Source organism: Coregonus lavaretus, assembly GCF_964263955.1.
Source record: "Coregonus lavaretus genome assembly, chromosome: 14".
In the NCBI taxonomy this organism is placed as follows: Eukaryota; Metazoa; Chordata; class Actinopteri; order Salmoniformes; family Salmonidae; genus Coregonus; species Coregonus lavaretus.
The window spans coordinates 40272620-40295759 of record NC_140001.1 but is presented as its reverse complement, the minus strand read 5'-3'; the positions used below and the strand labels follow the sequence as shown (position 1 = coordinate 40295759).

Below are 23140 nucleotides of genomic sequence, written 5' to 3'. Positions count from 1 at the left end.
AAAGCAGACGGAAGCCCAAGCTCATCATTTTCAACCATTATCCCACCACTAACTAATAATATCCACCGTACTGGACTACTGTAGATGGAAGGCTCACTCGAGAAAATCGGAAGTCTCTGACAACACAACCCATAATATAATAGTTATTTTTCTTAGCTCTGACATTAGCCTCAAGTCCCTGAAGTACAAAATAAAATATAATTAAAATGTCTGCAATCATCTCCTGACCAGCTTAAGTTTTCACCCATTATCCCACCTTTCACGCTTTTATGATCCACTGAACTACTGGGCAGGAGTATGGTGGAATTCTGTAATTTGACATACATGGCTTGACTTCGCCCTCAGCTCATGTAAAAATGAATAGTGAATTAGAAATTATGTCAAATCAAGTGGGAGGAATATGCTCCCAGAAGGAAAGGAAAAAAACGTCCCAAAATAGGTTTGACTGTAAACCTAGGACCAGCATCTTGTGTTAAAGGCCCAGTGAAGTCAAAAAAATGTTTTTCCTGTGTTTTATATTTCCACACTATGGAGGATGGAATAATACTGTGAAATTGCATATTTTTTACATTCAACACCAGGCAGTAAATTAGTTGATAGACCAACAAGAAATAGAGTTCCAAACCTCCCTGCCAATAACAGCTAGATTTTGTTTTTTCTCTCCCAAATCAGACCACTCCCAAACAGTCCTATCAAAATTATTGCTTGAGAAATTGCTCTTTGCTAAGAAGCTTTTTTTTCTTCCTTTTTGAACCTTTAAATTGAAAACAAATCACATTAAGGTACTTGATTGTTACCTAGAAATGATTTGATATCAAGATGAAAACGGTGGCATTGGGCCTTTAAGTTTATATACCCAGGCTGACCTAGACAGAACCTTTCAGGATGATTAACGACCATTAGCTTTATTTACTGTTATAACCTACAACACCTTATCTTAGGTCCACACCCACTGTACTGTGGCACAAATATCACACATCAGCAACCGCATGACATGTGACTAAAGGAAGTCAAAACATAATAATACAACATGTTATAGGCTAACTTCTATAGGTAATGCAATGCACAATAAAATGCATAGAACATCAATATCATGGCGTCAACAACTGTGTAATTCCCTAATCATTGTAGTGTGTAGCAAAGTACCTCACCTCCACAGAGTTGAGAGCAGACTAGAGTTTTTGAAATGAACCTCCGACTCCTTCGAGTCGCTATGCAGTCGATACTAAAAAAATATACATTCTTAAACCCTTACAGTGTACCTATGTTTATCCTCGGTTGTTGTAATTTTTTATAAAACGTTAATCAAATACAACCACCGACTGTTTCCTCGTATCGACTGACAGCGACTCGATGTAGTCGGAGGAACACTCCGCCAACTCTCGTCTCCACTCAACTCTGTTGATGTGAAGTACATCGTTGAGTTTAACTTGCCTATGTAATGTGCTATATACACTCCAATTCACTACTTCTATAAAAGAAATACAAACATAGACATGATTAACAATACCCTTATTGGAGAACTGTAGGCATTGCTTTCTTTTCTATTCTACTACCGATAGCTTATACTTTAGTTTACAGAGACTGTTCTGCACTACAGTTGTACGTGCCTCTAATTTTGGCTGTCCTTTTAGTGCACGTGGCTTGCAAAGGGTCCGGGGGCACTGGGTTGCAACGCAATGGAAACATTCTTGGGCTTCTGTGTAATACTATATTGGTAGAGGTGAATTCTTTATACAGTTTAGCTGGGGGAGTGTCTTCAATGGGAACTAGCTACTGTACACAAAGAACACATAGTGGCTTTGGCAAAACAAACAATTGGACACATTAAATTGGAATCCTAAGTCCTTTCTCAACCAAGGTCATGTGAGTGTGTAAGGGTGACAGACTCGTTACAGTAGCTACAACAGTAGGTAGCCAACATAGGCTAAATAGCTAACAGGCTGGGGAAAATGTATGTGTCCAGTTGCAGGTGGTGCGTTTGAATTGAGAAAATACTATGTTATAAAAACAATATATAAATAATTGCTCCATTAAGTAATCCAACAATGTGTATGCTGCCATCTTGTCTATTACAAATCTTCTCTCATTGATTGAGACAGGTGGGTCCACCCCAAAGTGCCGCATGTCATGATGACACCCACCTGTCTCGATCAATGAAAGAAGACAGGTTATCCATTATACTGACCAGATACTCTAGTGGCCGCTCTAACAATGAAAATAAATGGCCGTGTTTGAGTCGTAAGGTGAAAGCAACTGACTGTAGACGCACGTCGAGGAGTGAGGTCGGGGGAGGTGCATCTGCAACAGCCGACTGATGTGGTTTTCCCACAGCAAGGCTCAGTGCAACATGGCAGCGTTGCCATTGTTTATTAAAGTTTTTCTTTAAAACGTTGAAATTACGCACACGCACAAACTAAAAATATATGTGTGCACATTGTACAATCAATTAGTGGGAGAGAAAGAGTCAAATATCACATTCATTTCTACATACCCACTGTATACATGAATTGCGGCAAAGTTGGTTCCTGTTTAAGTCACGTCTTTGGTCACATTCGCATGTCAAACACAAACACCTACAGAAACTACAGAAACTTGCAGTTAAAACTTCATAACCTTTTATCACATGATTTTTGTAATAATGGTCACTGACTTAACAAAAGTGATCCGCTCGAAAGCGCATAGTCTTCAAAAATAGAAGGGAGTTGGGAGGAGGCAAGATCATGTGGGACGCATGTGAACAACAGGCACAACGGTTACCACTAGATACCACAGCGTCAATTTTTTATAATTTTTTTTAATGTTTTTTGCTTTTATGGTTAGGGTTAGGCATAAGGTTAGCAGTGTGTTCAAGGTAAAGTTTAAAATCACACTTTAAGAAGAGCAACTGTGGCAACTAGTGACGACCAGGCACAACTCCGATATAAAGTGTTTTTCCTCAAAGTTGCCGGGATGTCACGTGACTTGTAACAACCTAATCATTACGAAACTTCTATTCGATCAGATAAGCCACATATGGCAAATAAGCCTAATCATTACGAAACTTCTATTCGATCAGATAAGCCACATATGGCTTCGTTTTTTGTTAACCAAATTCGACACTCATTGAGCTCCATACAAAAACTCCTCACTTGCTGAGCGAAAAAAACGAAACACCACCACCTGCCGTAGAAGACAGATTTTTGGCCCAATTATCCCTCTCGCTTCTCCTTTCTGGAGAATTTTTGAAATAGACAAAATGGCGGCGTACACATTGTTGGATTACTTCATGGAGCAAAAAAATGATTTATTTTTTATAACGGAGCATTTTCTTAATTCAAACGCGCCACCTGCAACTGGACACAGACATTTTAGAAGACACACACATTACATACAGTTGAAGTCGGAAGTTTACATACACCTTAGCCAAATACATTTAAACTCAGTTTTTCACAATTCCTGACATTTAATCCTATTAAAAATGCCCTGTTTTAGGTCAGTTAAGATCACCACTTTATTTAAAGAATGTGAAATGTCAGAATAATTACATTTTACATTTACATTTTAGTCATTTAGCAGACGCTCTTATCCAGAGCGACTTACAGTTAGTGAATACATATTTATTTTTAATTTTTTTATACTGGCCCCCCGTGGGAATCGAACCCACAACTGAGCTACATCCCTGCCGGCCATTCCCTCCCCTACCCTGGACGACGCTAGGCCAATTGTGCGCCGCCCATGAGTCTCCCGGTCGCGGCCGACTGCGACAGAGCCTGGATTCGAACCAGGACAGTACAGTCGAGAGAATGATTTATTTCAGCTTTTATTTCTTTCATCACTTTTCCAGCGAGTCAGAAGTTTACATACACTCAATTAGTATTTGGTAGCATTGCCTTTAAATTGTTTAACTTGGGTCAAACGTTTTGGGTAGCCTTCCACAAGCTTCCCACAATAAGTTGGGTGAATTTTGGCCCATTCCTCCTGACAGAGCTGGTGTAACTGAGTCAGGTTTGTAGGCCTCCTTGTTCGCACACACTTTTTCAGTTCTGCCCACAAATGTTCTATAGGATTGAGGTCAGGGCTTTGCGATGGCCACTCCAATACCTTCCCTTTGTTGTCCTTAAGACATCTTACCACAACTTTGGAAGTATGCTTGGGGTCATTGTCCATTTGGAAGACCCATTTGCGACCAAGATTTAACTTCCTGACTGATGTCTTGAGATGTTGCTTCAATATATCCACAATTTTCCTTCCTCATGATGCCATCTATTTTGTGAAGTGCACCAGTCCCTCCTGCAGCAAAGCACCCCCACAGCATGATGCTGCCACCCCCGTGCTTCAAGGTTGGGATGGTGTTCTTTGGCTTGGAAGTACCCCCTTTTTTCCTCCAATCATAACGATGGTCATTATGGCCAAACAGTTCCATTTTTGTTTCATCAGACCAGAGGACATTTCTCCAAAAAGTACGATCTTTGTACCCATGTGCAGTTGCAAACCGTAGTCTGGCTTTTTTATGGCGGTTTTGGAGCAGTTGCTACTTCCTTGCTGAGCGGCCTTTCAGGTTATGTCGATATAGGACTAGTTTTACTGTGGATATAGATACTTCTGTACCCGTTTCCTCCAGCATCTTCACAAGGTTCATTGCTGTTGTTCTGGGATTGATTTGCACTTTTCGAAACCAAAGTACGTTCATCTCTAGGAGACAGAACGCTTCTCCTTCCTGAGCGGTATGACGGCTGTGTGGTCCCATGGTGTTTATACTTGCGTACTATTGTTTGTACAGATGAACGTGGTACCTTCAGGCGTTTGGAAATTGCTCCCAAGGATGAACCAGACTTGTGGAGGTCTAAACATTTTTTTCTGAGGTCTTGGCTGATTTCTTTTGATTTTCCCATGATGTCAAGCAAAGAGGCACTGAGTTTGAAGGTAGGCCTTGAAATACATCCACAGGTACACCTTCAATTGACTCAAATGATGTCAATTAGCCTATCAAAAGCTTCTAAAGCCATGACTTCATTTTCTGGAATTTTCCAAGCTGTTGAAAGGCACAGTCAACATAGTCTATGTAAACTTCTGACCCACTGGAATTGTGATACAGTGAATTATAAGTGAAATAATTGGAAAAATTACTTGTGTCATGCACAAAGTAGATGTCCTAACCGACTTGCCAAATCTATAGTTTGTTAACAAGAAATGTGTGGAGTGGTTGAAAAACGAGTTTTAATGACTCCAACCTAAGTGTATGTAAACTTCCGACTTCAACTGTACATTCATACATACACTACCAGTCAAAAGTTTGGACACACCTACTCATTCAAGGGTTTTTCTTTATTTTTACATTGTAGAATAATAGTGAAGACATCAAAACTATGAATCATGGAATCATGTAGTAACTAAAAAAGTGTTAAACAAATCAAAATATATTTTATATTTGAGATTCTTCAAACAGCCACCCTTTGCCTTGATGACAGCTTTGCACACTCTTGGCATTCTCTCAACCAGCTTCATGAGGTAGTCACCTGGAATGCATATTAATTAACAGGTGTGCCTTGTTTAAAGTTAATCTGTGGAATTTATTTCCTTCTTAATGCGTTTGAGCCAATCAGTTGTGTTGTGACAAGGACGATGACGATAGCCCTATTTGGTAAAAGACCAAGTCCATATTATGGCAAGAACATCCATAGACAAACTTTGGCAGTATAATGGCCTAATTGAAGAGCGCAGTGACTTTCAATGTAGCACCATCATAGGATGCCACCTTTCCAACAAGTCTGTTTGTCAGATTTCTGCCCTGCTAGAGCTGCCCCGGTCAACAGTAAGTGCTGTTATTGTGAATTGGAAACGTCTAGGAGCAACAACGGCTCAGCCGCGAAGTGGTAGGCCACACAATCTGCCAGAACGGAACCACTGAGTACTGAAGTACATAAAAATCATCTGTCCTTGGTTGCAACACTCACTACTGAGTTCCAAACTACCTCTGCAAGCAACGTCAGCACAAGAACTGTTCGTCGGGACAAATCTGGGTTTGGCGGATGCCAGGAGAACACTACCTGCCCCAATGCATAGTGCCAACTGTAAAGTTTGGTGGAGGTGGAATAATGGTCTGGGGCTGTTTTTCATGGTTCGGGCTAGTCCCCTTAGTTCCAGTGAAGGGAAATCTTAATGCTACAGCATACAATAACATTCTAGATGATTCTGTGCTTCCAACTTTGTAGCAACAGTTTGGGGAAGGCCCTTTCCTGTTTCAACATGACAATGCCCCTGTGCACAAAGCGAAGTCAATACAGAAATAGTTTGTCAAGATCTGTGTGGAAGAACTTGACTGGCCTGCACAGAGCCCTGACCTCAACCTCATTTTACACCTTTGGGATGAATTGGAAAACCGACTGCGAGCCAGGCGTAATCGCCCAATATCAGTACCCAACCTCACTAATGCTCATGGCTGAATGGAAACAAGTCCTCGCATCTAGTGGAAAGCCTTCCCAGGAGGGTGGAGGCTGTTATAGCAGCAAAGAGGTGACAAACTCCATCTGAACGCCCATGATTTTGGAATGAGATGTTCGCCGAGCAGGTGTCCACATACTTTTGGTAATGTAGTATACATGTTTGGCCGAATCGATAACAAAAACAGTATTGCCAATACCAGCTTAGTAGAAAAATCTGGAGACGTTTTGCATAGGCAAACCTGTAACATCCAGTAATGGATCAAAAATCGTTGGTTACATCATTGTATGATTTTTAAGTAATTAATTTGCATTTTATTGCATGACATAAGTATTTGATCACCTACCAACCAGTAAGAATTCTAGCTACCATGGATAGCATGGAATGGAAGCATCAAACACCACGCGCATTTATGAAAAGTATCATCATTACTGGATGCCTAACGTTAGCTAGTTCATCCAGTAGTTTATGCTGCAAGCCTATACTGTAAATGAAAATATTGAATTTGGATTTCAATTTAGGGGTTAAAATTGAAGGTGCCATGCTATGGATCATACGCACTAAAAGCAAAGCCTCCCAATCTCTGTAGCTAGTTAGTTAGCTAGCTATATAGCAGTCTATTCGTATTTAGTCTATTTCATTGACGCATTTCGATACTGACCTTGATCATGGAATGGGTGATGGAGTTAAAATTGGGCCTGCAGGTGGCAGACAGGTTTTTCAAGAATAAATTCTCCGCTCTTGACAATACTTTGAGGGACGCCATGTTTTTAGAGCTAACTACCAGTCTTCAAATTGATGAACAATGTGGGCTATCAGACGGTCGCGTTGTGTGTGTGATCCCAGCTGGTAAAATGACACTGAAACTAGAGGGTGTAGGGGGCGGGGCTAGCCGAGGAGAGACAGAGGCTCGGCTAGTTCATTATAATTTAACCGTTTCGCTGCTAGCCACTCCCGAGTGCGCGGGCTTTTGTTCTAGTCTAGTTCACATTTGCATTTTAGTCATTTAGCAGACACTCTTATCCAGAGCGACTTACAGTTAGTGCATACATTATTTTATCGAACCCACAACCCTGGCGTTGCAAACGCCATGCTCTACCAACTGAGCTACATCCCCTGCCGGCCATTCCCTTCCCTACCCTGGACGACGCTGGGCCAATTGTGCGCGCCGCCCCATGGGTCTCCCGGTTGTAGCCGATATGATATGAACCGATAAAAAACAAAAACAAAAAAAACATTCATTTTCTTATAAATGTTCTTGGCTGGACCAAGCCTTCCTACGGGGGGCCAGTATGAAAAATGTATGCACTCACTAATTGTAAGTCGCTCTGGATAAGAGCGTAGCTAAATGACTAAAATGTCAACAACAAAAATGGGTTCCCTAAACCAGCATTGACTGCACTATATAACAGAATTAAATGCAATTGACAGAGGGGCACAAATCCATGGATATATTTGGAGCAAACACATCGTGGATCAAAGCGCCGCAGATAATCAAATAAAGACATTTGTTTCATCACGTGAATAATCATAGCGTCACGTCACGTGACAGTGTTTTTAGTCATGGCCGACGACTGCAGACGACAGGGGTTTGAGCTGGAGAGAAGGATTTTTGAGTTGGACAATAAGTGCGCCAGTCTCAGAACTGAGAAACAAGGTAGGCGTACACACAGTTACAGCGATAATTTGTCAAGAAAGGTAATCTCGCGTTGATGCACACCGTGTTCAGTTGAAATCTATTTTCAGCTAACTTAGCTACATTAGCTAGCGCTACCTAGTTAGTGCCATACACTTTACCATTGTAGCTAGCTACGAACCTAACGTAGCAGGCGTAAAAAGACCGCGTTACCTCGTTTGTAACCTTGGCTTTGCAACAACAGTAAACCATAGTTATGACCCAAAGCATAAATTCGCTAGATAACTAGCTAGGTAGGTTTGCTGGGCTAAGTAGCTAACGTTATTTAGATAGTTAGCTTTAGCGAGCTAGCTTGGTAGCTAATTCTGTGGTAGGTAGTTAGGTAACGTATAGCGAGTTAGCTAACTTAGCTAGCGTTAATGTGTCGACAAAGATACGGTCGAGCTATGATCCATTTATCATTTTACTTTTCGACACATTCAATGCAGAACTAGTATTGTAGCTATATTGCACAATGCCCTTTGGAACGTTAGTTTAGCTAACAACTTCAACACAATCCATCGACTTGCCACAACCAAACAGCAATGTTCTTCTGTCAGTCAGATCCGCTGAAACAGGAGAGAAACCTCTAGTTAGTTAGCTAACGTTAACTAGTTGGCCGCAGACACCGTGCACACCAACCCGGGCCCTACCCAACGTTAGTGGTTCACGCTGTTGCAACAATGTTGCTAACTAGGCTATTCTGGAATCTTGTTATGTTGCATGTATTAGTTAGCCTAACAAGGTTTATGTATTCCACTTTGTGTAGTTTGGGTTCACGGCCAACTATTCTCTTCCAATTTAACTTACTACTATCTCTCTCTGACTCTGCGTGTTACAAGTGATTTCGACACTAGGTACTGCATACACTACATATTCTGGTGCAATACAAGAGATGTCGCTAAACGAATGTTTGATATGTGATACAACTAATACTTAGTCTCTAGTCAACAGTGTCATAATAGTGTGTACAATGGTGGACATAGGCTATGTTCTTTACTGACTAACTCAAGGGGGCAGTTCCTTACATTTTATGCCATAATGCCACTCTGTGAAACGACATTGTAAAGTCATAGATATGATCAGTGTTTATGATAACTAACACTTTAATTGATACATTAAACTCTGAAAACATGAGATGCACTGTTTAGATATAGGCCTGTAATACGTACTTAACATAATTTATTTTCTCCTAGATGATGACTATTTACAGAATGCTTCTGCGATACTAGACAAGTTGAAAAGCTTTTACAGACAAGGGGGAGAGAGTAGCAGTCTGCCTAAACTGCTTCAGGATTACACTCAGGTATTGTAGTTCATTAAATATAACTGTTCTGGATAGATTCTGGACAAAATGTTTTAGGATTCATGTTACCATTCAATTTCCCTTCATATCTGATAAGGGAAAGTGTTACTATTCTGTTTTGGGGAAATATATGGCACGCTCAGGCTGGATCACAAGGCTAGCAAATTCCCCCAAATGTCTCTCTGTCCGAGCAGAATATTCCACCTGCTGTTTGAAATAGGATGACGGTGCTCTATTGTATTAAGTTGTTGATGTCATCCAATGACATGAGCTTAAATTAGCCTGAAGGTGTGAGAGTGCAGACACACTTGTCTGTCCTTGATGCTGGAAGTTTCAACTGACCAGTATCTGACTGGCTCTATTCACACATTTTTAAGTGCATCATTCCTCACTTCCTTGAAGCAACTCAATCACTGATCTGTTAGTGAATGCAATGTTTTCATCCTTTCACCTGTCAGACCATAGAAGATCAGTGACTACTTTAAAAGATGAAAGGACAGAAGGATGCAATTCTAAAAAGTAGTGGAACTAGGCCACAAATATGGAAATCTAGATGAGTTCAAAAGATTTGAATGCTAACTTCAAAGTGCAGTGATAAACCGTGACTTGTTGACGCATTTGCTACTGACAACATTCCAACCCACGGTCTGTCTGAGTTATCCACATCATCCCTACCCACCATAGCAGAGTTAGACATAGGCTGGTGACGAGAGACAAAGATACATTTCCTTGCGTCCTTTGCCTTATTGATGGAAGAATTGGCCGACAGCCTGTGGACAAATCTAGCCACTACAAAAAGTCTGCAGGTGGCACGTGATACCTGTCATAAATGTTAGCCAAAAATAGATACATTAATGTGGTGAATGAGATCACCAGACCTCAATGGATGAATTGCAAAACTATAATTGTCAAATCAAATTTATTTGTGTTAAAGTAAAGAACAAGACTAAAGTGTGTGTATTGTTTTTTGTGTGTGTAGGTGATCCTGGACATCACGTTCTATGAGGAGAACAAGCTGGTGGACCAGGAGTTTCCAGAGGACTGCTCACCCTTTAAGATCCAACAGTTGCTGCAGGACCTCACAGAGCCAGAAGTGTTGGCAGGGAGGCTGGCACCGGCCCAAGAGGTGTGTGTGTGCATGCAAGAGATATTCAGCCCTTCATGAAGGGCAATGCAAGTGCTCAATTGGTAGAGCATGGCGCTTGTAACGCCAGGGTAGTGGGTTCGATCCCCGGGACCACCCATACGTAAAAATGTATGCACGCATGACTGTAAGTCGCTTTGGATAAAAGCGTCTGCTAAATGGCATATTATATTATTATTATATTAAGGACCTCGTATGCACAGAGTATTTTGTTCACTACAAGAAAATAGTAACTTTACACTGGTGCTCTCTCACACACACACCTATTGTTTACTGTATTGTTAAGACAGCTCTCCCTGTTCCAGGTGCAGTCAGTGCTGGGGCTAGAGGTGTTAGAGTGCCTCTACTGGAGACGTGGAGCACTGCTCTACATGTACTGCCACACCCTCCACCAACGCAAGCAGTGGATCAAGAAGAACAAGGCCACTTTCCTCAAGGTAGGGCCGCCTCCACTCATTTGGCCAACTTCTAACTTGATATAGCAAGCATAACTTGAATTGCTGTGCCCCTGCTACTAGCAGTTGGATTCCTCATGCCTGTTGTTATGTCTGTCTTGTTTCAGTGTCTTCAGGAGGGCGTACGCTACCTGATGAGGATGCTGCAGGTGAGGAACTCTGTGAAGCTCAATGACGGGGTGGTGTTTCACGACTCTGCTACCGCCAACTTCCTGGCTGAAGGTAAACGTCATAGGATCACTATATATTATACGTGGTCCTCTGTAGCTCAGCTGGTAGAGCACGGCGCTTGTAACGCCAAGGTAGTGGGTTCGATCCCCGGGACCACCCATACACAAAAATGTATGCACGCATGACTGTAAGTCGCTTTGGATAAAAGCGTCTGCTAAATGGCATATTATTATGGCTTGCACAATGTTACACATTTGTTTTGTTGACATTATCAAGACAATTTTTTTCTTCACTTCATTTATATTACATGCTTGTTTTGTTGACTATATTCTTAATTTCTCAAGGGATGAGAAAACGCGTCTGATTTATTTATGTTTTTATTTTGTTTTTCCAACAGGCATCTTCTCAGACACCCACCTGCTGACGATGATGTACATCGGGGAGATGTGTTTCTGGGCAGTGAAGTACGAGGACTGCAGCGTTGATTCCACAGAACGCAAAGAGGACCGGCTCCACTTCCGGGACATTGGGACACAGGTCCTGCACAAATACGTGCTGGCCTGTGAGGGCCCTCTTCAGGGCCAGGGTTGGAACACTGAGAATGCCAAGGAGATCCTTAGTATCTTACAGTGAACTGGGGAGGGCTCTGGGTACAAGTTGCCCATAGGCACTGATATGGGATCAGATGATCAAACCCCAAATTGTAATACTAAGCATTAAGAGAGATGGAGGGGGAATCTGACCTTAAATCAGTTTCTAGGAGCAACTTCTTCCCGTTCTGAAAGGCTCCGGCCGACGTAGGTGGTGAAGGTTGGGGCAAAGGGAGGTGAAGAATGAAGGGGCAAGGGTATGGAGTGATGTTGATGAAATGTTATTCTCCCCGTCCCCTGCAAGAAGCACTTATCTTCCAGATTCCAGACTGTTGGATGGGCATGTGTTATGCTCTGAGAATGTGGTAGAATAATAATATCAATAATATCAGAAGATTATTAAGCAAATATCACATTGTTACAAAAAAGAAAACAAAGATTGTTTGAAGATTAATGATAATCTAGCTGGTAATGAGACATCGCACAGCAATTGTTTTTATTTATTTTTATTTGTTTTGAATGTTTTTTAAATTAATTGCATTTATATAAATATATACGAAAAAAGGTAAGGTGGGGAATACACAGAGTTGGAGACTGATGGATTCATGACCATTTTCAAGTATGTACAGTTTTGTTTAAAATATCAGCTTTGTAATATGCCAGTTCTTTTTCTCACATATGAAACATCCATTTTTTCGGCCACACTTTGACAAGGAGTAATATCCCAGTGATGGGAACTTTGATATTTTGATAGTATGCATTTAAATTGAGAATCTCTGTGTTGGTGTTCATTTTGAAGAAGAAGAAAAAAGTTTTTCATTCTTTCATTTTATGTCCTCATTGAAAATAAATACTGAATGTTGGTTTCAAAATGAGTTGTAAAATGTATTGCACACTAATATAACTCCAATAACCACAATGCACCTCTTTCACGCCAACAACAAGGAAGTAGGTGAACTGGTAACTACAAGAAACGTTAGCTTTGCTGTCAACTTCCCTCACAGTAGCCAGCGACCTATTTCAGCTTTGATAAATGTTTAGCACATAGAGGACAGCGCAGACGCATTGTCATTGTTAGCAAATCAAAAGCAAGATGTCAGGGAAAAGTCAGAGCAACGAGTCTGTAGTTATACGAAGTATCAGACAGTTCCGAGAGAAGTACTTCAATGCAAGGAAAAACGTCAATGATCAGGCGCATGCAGCAGCAGACACCAGTGAAGACGCACCTCCGGCCTTTTTGGACTGTTTACCCGTAAGATACAGGACTTGTGAAGTTGTGAAAGCCAGTTGGCTACTTCTAATGATCAGATTTTTTGTTGTTGGAGGGATCTAATGAGAAATGATATAATATACTGTGGGTATAGAGCAAGTGACTTGGAATATTTTAATTTATCGGACATTTGGGAAATGTTCCGGTCATCCATATGCATTGGGTGCGTAACCCATTAGGCCAGAGCCTTTCATATTGCACCAGTTCAGGTAGTCAAAGTCCATTTTCTTACGTTTAGTGGTGGCTATGGACGTTTGGTGAATACGACCCTGATGTGTAGAAACAGTATGTACCATCATCAACCAGCACATTCAATACTTCACTCTCCCCTCTCCTCCTCGCCCCTCTCCTGCTCTCTCCATCTCTCCCACTACAGGTGGACTTACAGTTCCTGATCATGACCCTGCTGTCTCCTGTGGACCTCTGTCGTCTGGGGGCCACCAGTAGCTACTGGAGGGCTGTGGTCAGAGACCCCTTACTATGGAGATACTTCCTGGTCAGGGACATGCCTAATTGGCCCTCCATCGACCATGTGACCATGCCCCGGTTAGAGGCCTTACACACCCCTCTGTGTGTGGGGGAGGAGGGGATGGTGGAGCCAGGACATGACTTCATGACAGAGTGGGTAGTGGTCTGAAACTCTGGTATTGGAATGCATGAGGAAGGCAACAAGGATTTACTGTGATATGTGGTCATCTTACCTAAGTTGAATGAACTAACTGACACTCAGGAAAATAGTGTCTGCTAAATGACAAAAATGTAAATAATGAAGCCTTGTTGAATGCATAAATAGTCTAGTACCCAGGCTATGGAGTGACTGTGAATGCATTTGGTTGGTAGATTGATTTTCCAGGAGGCCATAAAAGTCAGACTTGTCAAGATATTTTGCTTGAGTCATTGGTCAAGTCCAAATGTATTAGTCACTCACTCATAATGTTCAACTTCAGCAATGGAACTGGCCCTCCCTGCCTACCTAAGTAATAATTGCCTGTCCCTTCTTAGTTATCTAAAGGGCTACCCAGCCTGCAGACAGCGATGGTGTCCCCAGAGGCCGCCCTACAGGGTTGTGACCTCCTTCCTCCAGTCGCTGGTGCTCACCACCACTGAGCCACGCTACGCCATGTTTGGCCCCGGCATGGAACAGCTAGATGTCTCCATGGTGACCAGGCTCATGCACACCCCAGATGTGCTCCCTGTAGCAGGGATACCCCAGAGACAGATCAACGGTGGGTTACCCACTCTCCTCTCTGATCCATGCTTTTAGAGGGTCCACCTCCTCGAGACTTTCTGTGACAGGTGAAAGCAAAATAGACACAGTTAAAATAAACATCAACCATATTGGTGTTACCTGAATTGTGTTTGCTTATAATAAACTAAACAGCTGAATAAGTAAGGTAGGGACAGGACATGGTGAACAGTTGGAAAACCATCCTGCACTAGTACTGACCAACCAGAAGGGGGCACTCTTGCTTCACACTAGCAGTTGCCAAGTTCTGTGCTGTGGTGGGCAGCCGACCTAAAGCCTTTGGGTTTTTTTGGCTCACCAACTAAACAAAACCAATGTTGTTATTTTTTCCAGGTATTGGATCTGGGATTAGTTACATGTACAAAAACCAGCACAAATTCAATATTCTGACTCTCTACTCAACCAACAGGTTAGTGTTGTCAGTATTGTCCTCCAATGACTGATTTGGGATGTACTGTTACCATTCAAGGTATTGCAATGGCCAACCCAGGCGCTCATGTGCATGCGTGTGTGTATATGTCTACCCTAACCCCTTGTGTTTGTGTGTGCAGGGCAGAGAGGGAGAGAGCCCGCGTGGAGCAGCAGAGTGTCAGCAACAAACTCTTCATCCTGGAGGGAACAGACCAATCAGGACACCCACATTTTAGCCCCACCCCTCAGGTCCAGGAAGTGTGTCAGGCGGTGGATGGGTTCATCTATGTGGCCAACGCAGAGCCAGGAAGAGGTAATACCAAGATGCCATTACATTCCTCATACATGCTCCTATTCCTAGGGCCTTGTTGCCAAGCCCGAGAAAGGTGAGACCAAAGCCCCATTCCATTACTATCGCCTGTATCTGCAACCCTGGGGCCTTGCTGCCTCCTTGCAGGCTTTTTGGTCATTTAGCAGATGCTTATTCTTTATTTGTGACACAATGTAAATGTGATTTTCTGTATTCCAATCTCATTTTGTATGACTGTGTGTGTCATGCCGTGCATTAGAAATTATGCAGTTGTTTATGGTAACATCTCTACAACTCTGCCGTGTGAAAATGTCACCATATTATGTGTCTGTCTCCTATTAGATGATGAGGGGGCGGTGGAGACGGCTCAGATCCAGGCGTTGGTGGACCCTGCCTTAGGCTCGTCCTCCAGACCCCTCCTGGTCCTGTCCTGTGTGTCCAGAGAGGAACAAGACCCGATCAGAACCACCAGCTCCAGTACTACCAGAGCCAGCACCAGGACCCCCTGTGTGGATATGGCCCAGAGACTCTGCCTGCCCATGCTGCCCAACCCCTGGATGGTGAGTCTGTCAGTCTATCTAGTCTATCTGTCTGTGTAGTGTGTCTTGTCTTGTCTGTCTGTCTTTGTGAAACACCCTTTGTATTTGGCCGTCTCTTTCCAGGTTCAGGACACAGTAGCAGAGTCTCTGTCTGGTGTCTTAGATGGGATCTCCTGGCTGCTGGGGTGTTCTGGTCTCAGGCTGTAGCTAGCTGTCTAAGGAACTACCTTCAGGACCGAAACAACACACTACAGAACCAGAAGAAATGCTTCTGAAGGAATGTTTTACCTCTGATGTGCCTTGCTTCAATGAATCACATAAAAAAAGTTATTATTGGGTAAATACTTTGTAATTAGCCTGTAATGATCTTTCCTCGATAGTGGGTTGTGAAGTTTTAACAGTAGCTATGGTACTGTAATGAATATTATGAAGATGAATGAAGGGTTTTGATATTACTACTACGGTGTACTTTAGAATCATATTGACGTGACAATGAATTGTATTTTTTGATACCTATATTTAGGGAAATCATGCAATTATTCTCCAATTTCTTTCATATAATTTATACAATATTATACTACGAAATGTGTATGCTTTTATTTTCTTTAATTGTTTATATTCATGTTGTTATTTACCCCTGTATAAGTTGTTATAAAGGAACTGAAAATACATGCATGTGTACAGTGCCTTTGGAAAGTATTCAGACCCCTTGACCTTTTCAACATTTTGTTACAGCCTTATTCTAAAATGGATTAAACAAAAATAAAAATCCTCAGCAATCTACACACAATACCCGATAATGACAAAGCGAAAACAGGTTTTTAGAAATTTTAGCAAATGTATTCAAACTAAAAAACAGAAATACCTTATTAACATTAGTATTCAGACCCTTTGCTATGAGTTTCAAAATTGAGATCAGGTGCATCCTGTTTCCATTGATTATCCTTGAGATGTTTCTACAACTTGATTGGAGTCCACCTGTGGTAAATTCAATTGATTAGACATGATTTGGAAAGGCACACACCTGTCTATATAAGGTCCCACAGTTGACAGTGCATGTCAGAGCAAAAACCAAGCCATGAGGTCGAAGGAATTGTCCATAGCGCTTCGAGACAGGATTGTGTTGAGGCACAGATCTGGGGAAGGGTACCAAAATAAATTCTGTAGCATTGAAGGTCCCCAAGAACACAGTGGCCTCCATTATTCTCTTCCTAGAGCTGGCCGCCCGGCCAAACTGAGCAATCGGGGGAGAAGGGCCTTGGTCAGGGAGGTGACCAAGAACTCGATGGTCACTCTGACAGAGCTCCAGAGTTCCTCTGTGGAGATGGCAGAACCTTCCAGAAGGACAACCATCTCTACATCACTCCACCAATTAGGCCTTTATGGTAGAGTGGCCAAAATTGAAGCCACTCTTCAGTAAAAGGCACATGACAGCCCACTTGGAGTTTGCCAAAAGGCACCTAAAGACTCGCAGACCATGAGAAACAAGATTCTCTGGTCTGATGAAACCAACATTGAACTCTTTGGCCTGAATGCCAAGAATCACATCTGGAGGAAACCTGGCACCATCCCTACGGTGAAGCATGGTGGTGGCAGCATCATGCTGTGGGGATGTTTTTCAGCGGCAGGGACTGGGAGACTAGTCAGCATCGAGGCAAAGATGAACGGCTTAAAGTACAGAGAGATCCTTGATGAAAACCTGCTCCAGAGCGCTCAGGTCCTCAGACTGGGGCGAAGGTTCACCTTCCAACAGGACAACGACCCTAAGCACACAGCCAAGACAACGCAGGAGTGGCTTCGGGACAAGTCTCTGAATGTCCTTGAGTGGCCCTGCCAGAGCCCAGACTTGAACCCGATCGAACATCTCTGGAGTGACCTGAAAATAGCTGTGCAGCAACGCTCCCCATCCAACCTGACAGAGTTTGAGAGGATCTGCAGAGAAGAATGGGAGAAACTCCCCAAATATAGGTGTGCCAAGCTTGTAGCGTCATACCCAAGAAGACTTGAGGCTGTAATCGCTGCTAAAGGTGCTTCAACAAAGTACTGAGTAAAGGGTCTGAATACTTATGCAAATGTAATACTTCAATTTTTATGAAATTAGCAAAAAATGTCAAAAAAAAAACGTTTTTGCTTTGTCAAAAAACGTTTTTGCTTTGTCATTATGGGGCATTGAGGGGGGAAAAAACTATTTAATCAATTTTAGAATAAGGCTGTAATGTAACAAACTGTGGAAGAAGTCAAGTGGTCTGAATACTTTCCGAAGGCACTGTATGTACCTAAGTGAAGTGTTGTTTCTTTCAGGACTGTGAGTTTGGAGAACATGTGGAATAGCCCACTGTTTACCAAATGGCGAGCTGTGGCTGATTTGTTTTCGGTTGTGGTTAAAGACCAAATTTTGTTTATTCACTGTGTCAAAGTAGAATTCCAAAAGCTTTTGGTAAGTCACAGCACAGAAACATTTGGTGAGCTGAGCGTGTGGAACAGACAGGCAATTGCTCCATAGTTCCTCGCAATAGTCTAAAGTGGCTTCCAACCCTTTCATTTCTTCCTTTATCTGCACCAATATATATATATATATATATACAAATAAAGAGGAAGAAAGGGACTGGTGAAAACACCTTTCACGTCTTCTGCGTTTTCAGATGAGTGCAGACTGGAAGGAGAGGAGACAGAGAGAGAAAGCCATTTTAAAGTGTTGAGATGCACCCCCTGCCTCAGGCGAAGGTTCAGCTTGCTACTCCAGTTCTGGGTGGTTATTTTCCTCTGAGGTCAGCATTGGCATGCTGAAATTAATTCACATCTGTCTGACGGGGAGACGAATGTTCCTGTTTTCATCACCAGGGAACAGGCCTGCTCCTGCTTCTCAGGGCCAGGGGAAGCTGTGTAGAATGTAGTCTAGTTGGTGCTTGGTTTACAATGTTTTCGGGGTGGGGGTTGCATTGTGACTCATGTAAAACGGATTATTTTTGTGTGAAAAAACAAACCTCAAATTTCTAAACACAATCAAGAATGAACTGTTTGCTGAAAGATAAAGCATGGATGTTATTGTCTGGTACAGAACATTAAGATCCTGAGCCCCATGAAACCCCTGGCTGGCATAGATTGAGAGAGGTGTATAACAGAGGTGACCAAATGGCCGCTTTCATAAACCCTGTTCAAATACAGTTCTTTGAAAATGCACCAGATTTTTCTATTTCTTCTAAGTTCTCACTGACGAACCATGCTTTGGTAGGTGACCATGATACTACAGTAGAACCTTTGCTCTGACCTATCCATTCATGTCAGATATGGGCGGACAGGAAACCGAGGGCCTTTTATCATTTTGTTTTATTCATGTCCATTGTGGAAATAAGCAGCTGATTTTTGTCCCTCCCTTGCTCACACACTGTCAACTGTAATAGGGTAATGTGCCAAAGTCAATGCAGTGCTGATGTACTTTAACACCTGTCTTTTGTTCTAGTCCCCTTGGCAACAAAGTGGATAATCATCTCCCTAACCTTCTCTTTTCTGCACCCCCGCCTCAAAAGGTCCCTAAATTGTAGTAATCATCGTCATGGAAATACAGATTTAGAATGCAGTCATAATTGGTGCAATTTGAGTGCATTAAGTCCAGTGTGAATAGTGGAGGGAGATGGCAGCAGCATTCTCTAGATGGTGAAATCAGACTGGATGTAATGGAGGAAGAGTGAGGGCTTTACTGTGACAACCGCCCCTTTCATCCAGCAGGCTGCTCTAAACAGGATGTATCTCCCTGCTTCTCCCTCTACTCAGCCACTTAAACACACACAGACACAGTCAGCTGTCAGTTTTTGGGGTGTGAATGTAATATTGAATAATATTGAAACTGATATATTGACAACCTCTGTAGGAGGTTGATTTTACACATTTGCAAACTCATGAGTGATCCCTAATTTGAAAGTGTGTGTGTATACACCTGTGTGGGTGTTCCACCTAGTGTGAGTACCCCCAATAAGAGCAGGTATGCAGGGAATATTAATATAATGTGTTATTACTCTCTGGCTGTCTGCTGGAGCCCAGTAGGGGCAGGGACGTCTTTTCTGCCTCTACCCACAGAGAGGGAACTGGAGATTTGGACCCGAGGCAGGGACTGAGACTGGAACTAGAGCTGGGGTTAAATCTGACTGAATGGATGGATAGATGAATTATTTGGACTGTTTTGCTGAAATTAGGGCTGGGCCAGGGGCTGCATGAGACTGTACACTTGGGGGGTGGGGCTGGTTCAAGGGTCATGTTCTGGAAGGGGGATGGGTTCCAGATCGACGGCTGATTCTGGTTTCCTTCCCTCCAGGATACGTGACGTCTTGTGGAAGAGGAGAGAAGAGAAAGAGAGTATTTGTGTTTGTGAGTGAGTAAGTGATTAAGTAAATTATTGTCTTTCTTTCTCTCCGGGTTTGGTTTGTGTGGCATCCCAGAGAACCTTATCAACAGTTTATTAAAGTCTGGTGTAAAGAGCCTCACAGCAGTCAGCAACAATGCTGGGTAAGTGTGTGTGTGCGTCAGTGGGAACAGTGGACAGAACACTACGCACAAACCGGTTTACTTCTTCATGCAGTCAATATTTGTGCTGTATTGGGAGGTGACACAATGTGAACAGTGTTGCACTGCTTAACCAAACACAACCATAGGTTCCTAGGTCAGCTCCTGGAGAGTGTGATTAGTAAAATACAGACAAACGAAAGGGAGGGAACAAGGACAGTGAAAGAGCAAAGGTCAATGAGGGAGAGGAGAGACAGACAGACAGACAGACAGACAGACAGAAAGATGTCATTGCCATGATTGCAACAGACAGTTTTCAGAACACAGCAGAAGCGACAAGCCGCCCTTGGCTCGTCTCTTTGTAAATGTAACCAGACCAGGTTTACCTCGATTGTTATGTCATGTAGGAAATGTATTGGACAGAGAAGTGTGTTCTGAATATTCTCAATAGTCATATTTGACCCCTTGCCTAGTCTAGCTGGATTTCAGTATGAGTATGTTTTCTCAATGTAGAAAGTAGATAGTACATACTGTAGTGATGTCAATAATGGTTTGATTAAAGTTTGTTAAAAAAAAAAAAGCAGGTGGTTAAGTGGTTAAGAGCGTTGTGCCAGTAACCGAAAGGTCGCTGGTTCTAATCCCCGAGCCGAATAGGTGAAAAATCTGCCGATGTGCCCTTGAGCAAGGCACTTAGCCCTAATTGCTCCTGTATGTCGCTCTGGATAAGAGCTTCTTCTAAATGACTAATAATAATAATATTAATTATAAATATAAACAGGTACAAGTCAAACATTAGTGGTTTAAAACCCCAAATTGGCAAAAAACTAAATTTGAAGCCTATGGTTGCTTTTGGCATGAGCTGCTGTCTCTTTCACCTTGGCTACCACTCATACATGCACATTGAAACGCACACACACACTTCCCAAAGGCACTTGTCTGAGCTTCTCGTGTAAGGTTCCCTTTTCAATCAAAACTGTTAGCTGACAAGCAGAATGAATCATTCTTACCCTGGGAGAGAGCATGTGTGAATATGCTTGTTGTTGCTTGACTATTTATTCCGCACAGACGGCAAACATGGTTTCATTGATTTCATTGAATCCAAAGTGCAAAAAAACATATTTACCTTACAAATATGCGCATTGAGTGTGGGAAATGCACTCTACAAATTACATATATTTTTTATGATTATTAAATGTGCTGTGCACATTGTCCAGTTTTTACTTATATAATATGACCCAAGTCCTCTTTTATACGTATTGCATCTATCCATCTTATTTTACAGATCTAAACCCACTATATGTGAAATACATAAACAGATAAAGAAAGAAAACCCCTCAGTCATCACCCATTCATTCATCCCTTTCTCGCATTTGTTTTCACAATCTTTCACTCCTGCACCTGAAGTTTTAGCTTGTGGATTGTTTCCCTTCGTTTAAATGTTCTATCTTTTTCATTATTTCTTCTTCCCTGGGTGGCTTCCATAATGAATCACTCTTACCCTGGGAGAGAGGATGTTTGAATATGCTGTTTATTGTTGCCTGACTATTTATCCCACACCGACTACAAACACGGTTTCGTTGATTTTATTGAATCCAATGTGCAAAGAGTCACATTTACCTTACAAATTTGTGGAGCACATTGTACAGTTTTTATTTAATAGGACCCAAGTTCTATTTTTTACATGTAGTATCTCCATTTTATTTTACAGATCTAAATCCACTAAATGTGAAATACATAATCAAATGCCAATGAAGAGAACCCCTCAGTCATCACCCCGTCATTCATCCCTTTCTCTCATTTGATGTTGGACAGTCGTGGTCAAAAGTTTTGAGAATGACACAAATACTAATTTTCACAAAGTCTGCTGCCTCAGTTTTGATAATGGAAATTTGCATATACTCCAAAAAAAAAAACATTTCCACTGCATTTCAGCCCTGCCACAAAAGGACCAGCTGCCATCATGTCAGTGATTCACTCGTTAACACAGGTGAGAGTGTTGACGAGGACAAGGCTGGAGATCACTCTGTCATGCTGATTGAGTCAGAATAACAGACTGGAAGCTTTAAAAGGATGGTGGTGTTTGAAATTATTGTTCTTCCTCTGTTAACCATGGTTACCTGCAAGGAAACACATGCCGTCATCATTGCTTTGCACAAAAAGGGCTTCACAGGCAAGGATATTGCTGCTAGTAAGATCAAAACAACCATTTATCGGATCATCAAGAACTTCAAGGAGAGAGGTTCAATTGTTATGAAGAAGGCGTCAGGGCGCCCAAGAAAGTCCAGCAAGCGCCAGGACCATCTCCTAAAGTTGATTCAGCTGCGGGATCGGGGTACCACCAGTGCAGAGCTTGCTCAGGAATGGCAGCAGGCAGGTGTGAGTGCATCTGCACGCACAGTAAGACTTTTGGAGGATGGCCTGGTGTCAAGAAGGGCAGCAAAGAAGCCACTTCTCTCCAGGATAAACATCAGACTATTTGCACTGCCCCCCCACCCCATCCTTTTTACGCTGCTGCTACTCTGTTAATTATTTATGCATAGTCACTTTAACTCTACCCACATGTACATATTACTTCAACTACCTCAACTAGCCGGTGCCCCCGCACATTGACTCTGCACTGGTACCCCCCTGTATATATAGCCTCCCTACTGTTATTTTATTTTACTTCTGCTCTTTTTTTTCTCAACACTTTTTTTGTTGTTGTTTTATTTTTACTTTTTTTGTTAAAAATAAATGCACTGTTGGTTAAGGGCTGTAAGTAAGCATTTCACTGTAATGTCTGCACCTGTTGTATTCGGCGCATGTGACCAATAACATTTGATTTGATTTGATTTGATATTATGCAAAAGGTACAGGGATTGGACTGCTGAGGACTGGGGTAAAGTCATTTTCTCTGATGAATCCCCTTTCCAATTGTTTGGGGCATCCGGAAAACACCTTGTCCGGAGAAGACAAGGTGAGCGCTACCATCAGTCCTGTGTCATGCCAACAGTAAAGCATCCTGAGACCATTCATGTGTGGGGTTGCTTTTCAGCCAAGGGAGTGGGCTCACTCACAATTTTGCCTAAGAACACAGCCATGAATAAAGAATGGTACCAACACA

General features: G+C 42.2%; 3 protein-coding genes across 4 annotated transcripts in view; 2 read left to right on the top strand and 1 right to left on the bottom strand.

Annotated features, from left to right (window-relative positions):
- oxct1a (3-oxoacid CoA transferase 1a) overlaps positions 1–7261 on the bottom strand; it is a 104620-nt gene extending 97359 nt beyond the window's left edge. The window contains exon 1 of the mRNA XM_084176787.1: positions 7085–7261. Within this exon, the coding sequence (XP_084032913.1) occupies positions 7085–7189 (105 nt within the window). The 5' untranslated portion in view covers positions 7190–7261. The remainder of the gene's footprint in view (positions 1–7084) is intronic.
- Positions 7262–7972: 711 nt separating this feature from the next.
- On the top strand, positions 7973–12632 carry rimoc1 (rab7a interacting mon1-ccz1 complex subunit 1). The gene is made up of 6 exons (XM_084177082.1): positions 7973–8080; positions 9295–9404; positions 10384–10530; positions 10854–10985; positions 11111–11225; positions 11572–12632. The coding sequence occupies exons 1-6, from the start codon at positions 7987–7989 to the stop codon at positions 11805–11807; spliced, it is 834 nt and encodes a 277-aa protein (XP_084033208.1). The 5' UTR covers positions 7973–7986; the 3' UTR covers positions 11808–12632.
- Positions 12633–12695: 63 nt separating this feature from the next.
- On the top strand, positions 12696–16211 carry fbxo4 (F-box protein 4). Of its 2 annotated transcripts, XM_084176818.1 has the most exons (7): positions 12696–13016; positions 13411–13655; positions 14037–14260; positions 14614–14689; positions 14832–15004; positions 15344–15561; positions 15664–16211. In XM_084176818.1, exons 1-7 carry the CDS (start codon positions 12858–12860, stop codon positions 15745–15747), a joined length of 1179 nt encoding a protein of 392 aa, XP_084032944.1. In that variant the 5' UTR covers positions 12696–12857; the 3' UTR covers positions 15748–16211. The 2 variants fall into 2 exon arrangements, with proteins under 2 accessions (XP_084032944.1, XP_084032945.1); XM_084176819.1 differs by lacking the exon at positions 15664–16211 and having other exon boundaries at positions 12776–13016; positions 14832–15077; positions 15344–15422.
- The last annotated feature ends 6929 nt before the right edge of the window (positions 16212–23140 follow it).

Bases quoted from the DNA above. Each gene is read 5' to 3' on its own strand.
- rimoc1 (XM_084177082.1), top strand. From the start codon at position 7,987: ATGGCCGACGACTGCAGACGACAGGGGTTTGAGCTGGAGAGAAGGATT. The intron at 8,081-9,294 runs GTAGGCGTACAC...ATTTTCTCCTAG, and splicing joins TCTCAGAACTGAGAAACAAG to ATGATGACTATTTACAGAAT. The intron at 11,226-11,571 runs GTAAACGTCATA...TTTTTCCAACAG, and splicing joins CGCCAACTTCCTGGCTGAAG to GCATCTTCTCAGACACCCAC.
- fbxo4 (XM_084176818.1), top strand. From the start codon at position 12,858: ATGTCAGGGAAAAGTCAGAGCAACGAGTCTGTAGTTATACGAAGTATC. The intron at 14,690-14,831 runs GTTAGTGTTGTC...TTGTGTGTGCAG, and splicing joins ACTCTCTACTCAACCAACAG to GGCAGAGAGGGAGAGAGCCC. The intron at 15,005-15,343 runs GTAATACCAAGA...GTCTCCTATTAG, and splicing joins CAACGCAGAGCCAGGAAGAG to ATGATGAGGGGGCGGTGGAG.